Source organism: Podarcis vaucheri, assembly GCF_965113315.1.
Source record: "Podarcis vaucheri genome assembly, chromosome: 7".
NCBI lineage: Eukaryota > Metazoa > Chordata > Lepidosauria > Squamata > Lacertidae > Podarcis > Podarcis vaucheri.
Genome location: NC_138765.1, coordinates 75,264,446 through 75,274,391, shown reverse-complemented (window position 1 = coordinate 75,274,391; position 9,946 = coordinate 75,264,446). Strand labels below are relative to the sequence as shown.

The following is a 9,946-nucleotide window of genomic DNA, read 5'->3' as shown; positions in this document are numbered from 1 at the left end:
AGAAGCCGAAAGCACCAGCCTGAAGATGACGAGTGAGACCTCGTCGAAACGTTGCACAGACACCCCGACTCTTACACGGGAAGACACCCGAAGACACCAAAACCTGCATTCCTGTACCCGTGAAAATCTACGAAAGCATATATATATATATATATATATATATATATATATATATTTGCTTTCGTAGATTTTCACGGGTACAGGAATGCAGTGAGATGACGAGTGAGACCTCGTCGAAACGTCGCACAGACACCCCGACTCTTACACGGGAAGACACCCGAAGACACCAAAACCTGCATATATATATATATATATATATGCTTTCGTAGATTTTCACGGGTATAGGAATGCAGGTTTTGGTGTCTTACACTCTTACACGGGAAGACACCCGAAGACACCAAAACCTGCATATATATATATATATATATATATATATATATATATATATATATATATATATATTATAGATATAAAATATAATTATAATATGCAGTTGAAAACGCCAACATTAAGACCTGCAGAGATGGAGGGAAGTCTTGAGATTCAGAGAAATCTCTGTATATGGAAATGTATTTGGTTTTGTTATAAATTTATATTTGTAAAATCAAATAAAAATGATTTTTTAAACAAACAAACAACCAACTGCACCAGAAGGAATTATTCTGAAAATAAGAAATAATTAGTGGGCATGCCAAATATTGCCCTTGCTCAGGGTGCCATATTACCAAAGTCTGCCTACCCCTGTCTTTGAACTCAATGTAGGAAAAATATGACTTCCAAGAACAAGGGGAGTAAGGATTGCTGCACTCTTACCCATTGGGTAGTGTTATGAGAAAAAACCTGCTCCTTTTCCCTTATGGGGTACCCAAGAGCCCATATAGAGTCCTTTTGTAGGTTCTCTATCAGTAGGAGAAAATAACAGACCAACCAGTGAATATTGAGAAGCAAAGCAGCTAGCAAGCCTGATTTTTTTAAACTGTTGCAACAGGGTCCTCGCTCACCACAAGCAGGAAAGAGGAGGAACCCAAAACAAAGGTGTGCCCGCCCTCATATAGACTTGCCACCCTCAAACTCCAGACCACCCCCAGAAACATCATACATACACCACAGGGAGTGGTCTAAAACAGAATCCTGAGTGTTTTATCTCCTGTCTGGCAGGTTACCTGATTGCATTATCTGGGTTTTGGCCACTCTTTTGTTATTATAACTACTTAATTCCTGAATCCAGGTCACAGTTCACAGGCTCACCCTATTCACATTTTAAATGTGCCCTTGAGGAAGGATTTGTGAGCACAGAGACAATGGTGTTTTTTTTTTCATTTCCTTTGATCTTGCAGAGACATATTTGAGGTCATTTTGGGAGAGAGAAAACGGTTTCAGGACTTTACTGTGATTTTCAGACATGTTTACATATTTGTATGTGTTTGCTTGGCACATTTATGAACATCTATTTTATATATATAAGACCTTAAAATTCTTATAACAGTAGATTGTTTATTTCTGTCATTTATTTATTTGGAAAATGTAGATGCACACACACATGCCCTTCCCCAATGCATATGCAATCCCTAAAGCACCTTAAAACAGCAATTAAAACAATCCCAGAAAAGAAATCAATTAAAACAACCCCAGAAAAGAAATCAAACACCTTAAGATTAGAAACAGTCTTGTCAGATACAAACAACGTTCGGATTTTGTGTAACAGGAACGTTTTAACCAATCTGTTGTAAGAGGATGTCAGATGGATTTCATGCGGAAGGCGGAAAAGATGCATGCATGTAACAAAGTGATGAATGAGAGGTCACTCTAAAGAAGAAATGTATCTCCCCCCCCCCCAATAGGGCAGATCTGCATAAAATTAGCACTAGCTAATTTATATGTATAGATGCAAATTTAGAAAACAGGATGGAATTTAAGACTGCAAGGAACAGTATCTCACCATAGTGTTAGAAGACCATGCCCTGCTCATCTGTGTTAATTCATTGCTGACAGGCAACTTTGAAGTCCGCCTTCCTTGAACCCCTTTACTCTTTATTTCTTCAGCCGGACAAACCTTCAAATAGAGGAATGTCCTACATAAAGTAAGGCCCATGCCTATCTTAATTATGTCTCAGTCCCAGGCAGGACAGTAGACCTTAGCTGGAGGACAGGTCAGTATGCAATGAGATAAAGGTATCCTGGATCGAAGCAATTTACCTTTAAAGCTCTTTTCACTAATGAGAAGTACAGTGGTATCTCGGGTTACATACGCTTCAGGTTACAGACGCTTCAGGTTACAGACTCCACAAACCCAGAAATAGTATCTCGGGTTAAGAACTTTGCTTCAGGATGAGAACAGAAACAATGCTCCCGCGGCGCAGCAGCAGCAGGAGGCCCCATTAGCTAAAGTGGTGCTTCAGGTTAAGAACAGTTTCAGGTTAAGAACGGACCTCCGGAATGAATTAAGTTCTTAACCCGAGGTACCACTGTACACCTTTATCAGCTTGTGCATTAAAAGAGCAGTAAATTCAATATTCATTGGGTAAACTTCAAAACAAAAATCAATTTTCTGCAACATTTTTACATACCCCCACACTGGCAAGAATTTGACTGCCCCAGGTAGAAACTCAGGCCCCAGTCTAGCTACCAAAGAAAATTAAGAACTTTGATTAATTTATGTTATTCTTTTCATGTGAGGCAGGGAAATCAGAGGACCGTGGACCACGGAAGCTTACACCATAAAACCAGTTTTTAAGGGGCCACAAGTCTCTGGTTTTTGCTGCACAGAAATTGTTAGAGGTTTTGTTTGTGTAATGTGTTGCTTATGAAGATCGTGACCCTCCAGAGCAAGGCATTATGCACATTTACGACGGAGTCTCACGGCCCCTTAAATACCAGGGGACGACAAAGTTATACAACTTTGTTGAGAATAAGTCCCACTGAACTCAGAAGGACCTACATCTGAATAAAAATGCAAAAGGTCAGGTCATAGCAGAATCTGCTCATCTTTTAATGTTTCTCATGAAATACTAGATTTATTTTTAATGCAAAGAAGCACTATGTCTTTAGATGGGTTTATTTTAAACCCTTTTTTAAAAAAGATTTTTAAAAAGGAAAGGTGCTGTGCTCATAAATCACCAAGGCCCAGTGTATCTGTTTAAAAACATATGCTTAGAAATAAGTTGAGGTGCTGTATCTGTTACAGATATTTTGGAAAGTTGTTAGACACCTCTTAAGATACGGTAATGAATTTTGCAAAATGGCTCCAAAGATCAAGGAGCAGGTAAGAGGATCTGCCGTCCATGCACAAGGTCCCAGGTTCAATCCCCAGCATTGACAGACAAGATGGGGAAGAAATCCCTGTCTGAAACCCTGGAGAGCTGCTGCCAGTCAGTGCAGACAACACTGAACTACACTGACCAATCATCTGATTCAGTATAAGGCAGCTTCCTACGTACTGAACTGTCAGTGGGCAGAGCCTCACACTCCACTAGCCTTTTGCTCAGTTGAAAACCAAGGCAACAATTAAAAAATTAATTGCCAGGCACAGGTTCTTCATACACAAACACACAAATGACTTCTGCAGACTGGGTTATAATCCATGCACCTTAAAACGCAACGAAGAGAATCTCTGTATCGCCTCAACAAATCACAAATCCAACTGGGTTGATTATGAGGGTTTGGAAAGAACTAATTTTGGATCCCGCGGGATGCGGGTGGCGCTGTGGGTTAAACCCCAGAGCCTAGGACTTGCCGATCACATGGTCAGCGGTTCGAATCCCCGCGGTGGGGTGAGCTCCCGTCGTTCGGTCCCAGCTCCTGCCCACCTAGCAGTTCGAAAGCACTCTTAAGTGCAAGTAGATAAATAGGGACCGCTTTATAGGGGGAAGGTAAACGGCGTTTCCGTGTGCTGCGCTCGTGCTGGCTCACCAGCTGCAGCTTCGTCACGCTGGCCACGTGACCCGGACGTGTCTTCGGATGGCGCCGGCTCACAGCCTCTAGTGCGAGATGAGCACGCAACCCTAGAGTCGGACACGACTGGCCCGTACGGGCAGGGGTACCTTTACCTTTTTAAATTTTGGATCACAGATTGAGACAGAATATTCTTTTTTTTTAGTATAAATATTCCTGTTTTAATACTAGCACAACTCCACAAGCCAGCAACAGCCCCCTGCTTCATGTACATCTCACAATGCGTGAAAATATCCCTTCAGGTTCCTTTCCACCTCCCCGGGCGGCAAGAAGGCCTTCTAGTCCTCTCCTCTTGGCTAAAGAGGCTAAGGACTTGAACGTCTTTGGCTCGTAGATCGCCAGGTCGGCCAGCGTTTTCCGGTTCAGTTCCACTTGGCACTGAAATATGGAAAAAAAGAAGAGAAGGGAAACTTAAGAGGCAACTCAACCTTTCTGGAAGTGGATAAAGTGGATAAAGTACGGCAGGAAGCTGTTGTTACGGGTTTATACCACAGTTCCTCCAAGGAGCTCAAGTTGACAATACATGTGTCAAGGATCTGTTTGCAGGGGAGGGGGGAGAGACAGGAACGTACAGAGAGCCTCCTCCTCTGTTGAGCAGCTGCACTTTCTCAGGGTCTGGGGAGGGAATGTGCAGCTTCCGTCGCATAATAATAATAATAATAATAATAATAATAATAATAATAATAATTTATTATTTACACCCCACCCATCTGGCTGAGTTTCCCCAGCCACTCTGGGTGGCGCCCAATCAAGTGTTAAAAACAGTACAGTGTTAAATATTAACAACTTCCCTAAACAGGGCTGCCTTCAGATGACTTTTAAAGATAGGATAGCTGCTTATTTCCTTCACATCTGAAGGGAGGGTGTTCCACAGCGTGGGCGCCACTACCGAGAAGGCCCTCTGCCTGGTTCCCTGTAACCTCACTTCTCGCAATGAGGGAACTGCCAGAAGGCCCTCGGCGCTGGATCTCAGTGTCCGAGCTGAGCGATGGGGGTGGAGACACTCCTTCAGGTATACAGGACCGAGGCCGTTTAGGGCTTTAAAGGTCAGCACCAACACTTTGAATTGTGCTCGGAAACGTACTGGGAGCCAATGCAGATCTCTCAGAACCGTAAGATCTTCCACGTAAGGAAAAAAGGCAGAGAGGGGGTTTTCCCTGTTTTCTATGCTGGAGGGAAAATAGGTCAACCAGAGAGCATTATGGCCGTGTGGAGGTTTGAACCCTGGTCTCCTGGGTCCTAGGCCAACGCCCCAGGCATTATCCATCACTCAGCCTAGCTGGAACGCGGTGTGAGCAGCAGAAAGAGCCTGAGGCAATGGTACCACATCTACTTTGTTGGAACAAGGCCCCGGTAAGCATTTTCCAGGTAAGGGAGGAAGAGGCTCCCTGTCTGAAACCCTGGAGAGGTGCTGCCAGTCCGTGTAGACATTACTTAGATGGGCCTATGATCTGACTCAATATAAGGCAGCTTCCTATGTTTCCCAAAGTGTGGGAAACTAAAAAGCAAATTTCATTTATTTTATTTTATTAAAAAAGGTTGTGGGGAAAGGAGAGAGGGAAACACACAGAACTTGCAGATAGCAAATTAAACGCAGCCTGTTATGGCCCAATAGGTGCCTAGCAACTCATGCATTTTTGCACAACACCATTTTCATTTTTGCAGCTCCGGCTTGCTGTTTATCAAGCCCAGGGGTTTGCAGACTTTTTCAGTAGGGGGCCGGTCCACTGTCCCTCAGACCTTGGGGGGGGGGGCGCTGGACTATTTTTGGAGGAAAAAATGAACGAATTCCTGCGCCCCACAAATAACCCAGAGGTGCATTTTAAATAAAAGCACACATTCTACTCATGTAAAAGCACGCTGATTCCCAGACCGTCTGCGGGCCGGATTTAGAAGGCGATTGGGCCAGATCCAGCCCCCGAGCCTTAGTTTGCCTACCCATGATCAAGCCCTTTGCTCAACTGTCATTTGTGGCTTTTGGGCTCATCAAGGGAGGTGGTGGTGGTCCAAAAGAGCTATTACAGAAGCAGGCTGTATGCTAAGGAAGGGGTGAGGTAAAGCCACTTACCTGGGAGAGACCGCCACGGAAAACGTGGTACTTCAGACCATGCTCAAGTGATGCTGCTTCAATCCTGGTTTGCCAAAGCTGAAAGCAGAAACGGGAGCGTTCAGAGATACGTTTACTAAGGCAGCCATGTTTCTCTGGGCTGATCTAATGCGGATGTGGGGGGACTTTTTCCAGCCTGATGGGCCGCATACCCTTCTGGAAAACTGTCCAGGGACCACATGCCAGTGGTGGGCGGGACCAGAGCCAAAAGGGGGCGGGGCATCAAATGTAATTTTTACTTCCATGTGGCAGGCTACATACACCCCACCATCCATCCAATCAAACAAGAAACATTATCAGGGTTTAAGGACACATCCCAGTTGGCCAAAAGCACTCAAGGGGGGTAAAAAGTAGGACCAGTGAGGGGCGTGTTCTGGGGAAAGGGGGTGTGGCTTGGGAAGCGTTCCGAGGGCCAGATAGAGGTACAGAGGGCCACATTTAGCACCCAGGGCTGTCCAGTATTTTAAAAACACCTTCAATTAAGTAAAAAAGAAACCTGTTCCGTCAAAGTATATACCGTATTTTTTGCTCTATAAGACTCACCTTTTCCCTCCTAAAAAGAAAGGGGAAATGTGTGTGCGTCTTAAGGAGCGAATGCAGCTGCGCAGCTATCCCAGAAGCCAGAACAGCAAGAGGGATCGCTGCTTTCGTTGCGCAGCGATCCCTCTTGCTGTTCTGGTTTCTGAGATTCAGAATATTTTTTTTCTTGTTTTCCTCCTCCAAAAACTAGGCGCATATTATGGTCTGGTGCGTCTTATAGAGCGAAAAATACGGTATTTTGCATTTCTTTCAATAAATGCAATTATTATTCACTGAATTTATACACCGCCCTATACCCAGAGGTCTCAGGGCAGTTCACAGAAAAGATCAATGTAAAAAACCACAATATATAATCAAAATAAAAACAACAACCCAATAACACCCCCCCCCCCAAAAGGAGCCACATTTTAACAGGATGTCAATCAGATCAACCAAAGGTCTGGTTAAAAAGGAACATCTTTGCCTGGCGCCTAAAAGTGTATAATGAAGGCGCCAGGTGAACTTCCCTGGGGAGAGCATTCCACCACAGAGAAGGCCCGTTTTTGTGTTGCCCCCCCCCCCCGACCTCTCAAGGAGGCTGCTACTGATTTGGACTGGTAGGTGAGAAGGCCAGGATGCCGACAGTAGGTGGCGCCAGAGCCAAGGGCAGGCACAGACGGAGATGAGAATGCGGGGAGCCAACTCTTTCTGGTTTCATCTCCAGCCGCCCTGCTGAAATCTACAAAGGCAACACTGAAATGGTGGTGGATGAGACACAGGCCCATCCAGCCCAACAGTTGCCATTAATTTGATTCTCAATTGATTTTAGAATGTATTTTAATTAATTGTGATTTTATGTAAACTGTGCTATTTTTATTGTTGTTAGCCACTCTGAGCCCAGCTTTGGCTGGGGAGGGTGGGATATACAGTGGTACCTCGGGTTAAGTACTTAATTCGTTCTGGAGGTCCGTTCTTAACCTGAAACTGTTCTTAACCTGAAGCACCACTTTAGCTAATGGGGCCTCCCGCTGCCACCATGCCGCTGGAGCACAGTTTTTGTTCTCATTCTGAAGCAAAGTTCTTAACCCGAGGTACTATTTCTGGGTTAGCGGAGTCTGTAACCTGAAGCGTATGTAACCTGAAGTGTATGTAACCTGAGGTACCACTGTAAAAAAAAATTATTATTATTATTATTATCCTCTGGGTGGGTGGTGAGTAAGGAGGCAGGCAGGGGCTGCTGGAAGGCAAACCGAGACTGGTGGGGCAGCCCCACAAGCTGCTCTAATGGACCAGGCTCCAATGAAGGACTGTGCTATAGTTTCTCACCTATGGAGAGAGTGAACACAGCAAGCAAACCACCCCTTAATCGGGCCTGCGCAAATTTCGCCGTGTTACGGGAACGTGCAAACCTCACAAACAGAGCAGCATTTCTAGTCGCCATCTTTACCATTCTCATGTCGCTCTTCTTCCGCTGTCTGGCCTTTGTGGCGTACATGAAAGCCCTCTGGACGGCGCGGACGGCCAAGCTGTAGCAACGGTTCTTCCGCCCACGGAAATGCTGGAAAGGCAAAACACACAACACACTAAAAACAAAATACCCAAATGGTCTTCCGTTAAGGGAAGAAGGTTATCTCCTCTCACCTTGCACTTCCCCGTTGCAGAACCCTGAATATTCTGCAATTCCCAGATCTTACAATTTCCACCCCGCTTAACAAATTACTGTAAATTCCCAGGATTCTTGGGGAGAAATAAGGAGCTCTGGGTGTCATGGCCGTTGCAGGACACCAAATGTTTTGACGTATCCTAATAGGAGAGGCGGTTCTGGTTGCCCTCTTAGGATTCGCCTGCAGAATATTGTGGAGGGGGGCATTTTTCAACTTCCTTTTGGGGAAAGAAAACCATAGGGTTGCAGCCAACGCTAGTTGACCCACTGATAGGAAGGAACCTAAATCATGTCTGTCTATTAGCTGGTTTTAGTATTTAAATGGTGCTTCTACGTTGCTTTGGGTGACTTTTTTTGAGCAAGATGACTAATAAATATAAAGCATAGTATTATTAACTACAGTGGGTCTTTGAGTAAGGACTAGAATTGGATACTGCCCATGTTTTATTATTTTTTTAAAGAAAAAATGTCAAATTCTATGTCATCACAAACTGGATTAAAATAAATTACCTCCACCCAAAAGCTGCCTTGGAAAAGGCATTTTTAGCATGTGTTGCTAATCTCCTACATCCTTTTTTTGAGCATCTCAGTTCTTTTCAATAGAGAAGGGACTGGTGGAAGAAATATTTAGGACTCAAGAAAAATGACAACACCATGCAATGAGTGAAATAAATAGGCAAAAACACTGAAGAATTAAGAAAAAGATATTACTGTACAATGTCCTATATTATCTGGTGCTTCTTGCAATGTGAACTAAGCCTCCAATGCTAATGCTAATAATAATAATTAAAAATGCAATAATAATAAAGCAATAATAATGAAGTTTGTTGTTTTGTTGTTGTTATTAAAACAGTCCTGCGAGGACGGCTCGGCTGAGAGGCAGTCACCGGCCCAAGGTCACCCCCCAGGGATCTTCCGACACTCCCGTTAATTTCGATGGGTCTACTCGGAGCAGTGCCTACTCGAACCAGGAAGCAGGCCTACCCACCGCAGAAGCTAGAAAATGAATGGATTCACGTGGGCAGCGAGGAAACAGGCTGCAAAATGGCAAAGGAGCTGGGGAGGGCAATAGGGTGGGCGTTATGGGGAGGGGGGAGCAGGGCACCGATCCACAGTTCTTACCCGTGCATGCTTCAGCACCTCCTGCTTCCGCCAAAAGCGATCGGTCAAACGGGCCCGGACCCAAAGGCTGGCCGTTAGTAAAACCATCCCAGCCCGCTTTCCCCCACCGTCTCCTCCTCCTCGGATTTGCAAAGGAGAAGAAGCGAGGGCGGAAGCCACGTGGTGCAAACTGCAAGGCTTCCCTTCCGGGCTTGCAAACAGCGGCGATTTGCAACGCTGTGCAAAGGGAGAGTCGAAGAGGCTGAAGGCAAGCGCGCCCCCCCTGCCTTCCGCTTCTCTTTGGGACTCCCTGTTATGGGGTGAGGGGTATGGCGCGGGTCTCCATCGAAGTCAAAAGAACAGAAAACAAGACGCACCCTACCTTTGGAGCACCAAAGAGCGCCCCCCAAATATAGGAACGGTAGTTTTGTTAAGGGTGCTGGGAACTGTAGCTCGCTGAAGCTGCTGTTCTCTGCGGGTTTTGTTGGCAGGGAAAGGAACGTGTTCTAAATGTATTTTGTTTTAGGCTGCCAAGAGTCTTATAATACTATGCTTTATCCCACCTCAGTCAAGGGGAACTGTAGTTTACCCGTCCCAGAGCTACA

The 9,946-nt window shown here is 45.0% G+C and overlaps 1 protein-coding gene and 1 long non-coding RNA gene across 2 annotated transcripts in view; one reads left to right on the top strand and one right to left on the bottom strand.

Annotated features, from left to right (window-relative positions):
* The window catches only part of LOC309536539, a 253,860-nt gene extending 249,339 nt beyond the window's left edge, over window positions 1-4,521 (top strand). The window contains exon 3 of the long non-coding RNA XR_014221595.1: window positions 4,510-4,521. This is a non-coding gene — a long non-coding RNA (uncharacterized lncRNA). The remainder of the gene's footprint in view (window positions 1-4,509) is intronic.
* On the bottom strand, window positions 4,043-9,585 carry MRPL20 (mitochondrial ribosomal protein L20). The gene is made up of 4 exons (XM_082230695.1): window positions 9,363-9,585; window positions 8,025-8,135; window positions 6,020-6,097; window positions 4,043-4,329 (listed from the first exon to the last, which is right to left on the bottom strand). Exons 1-4 carry the CDS (start codon window positions 9,447-9,449, stop codon window positions 4,156-4,158), a joined length of 450 nt encoding a protein of 149 aa, XP_082086821.1. The 5' UTR covers window positions 9,450-9,585; the 3' UTR covers window positions 4,043-4,155.
* Window positions 9,586-9,946: the final 361 nt, after the last annotated feature.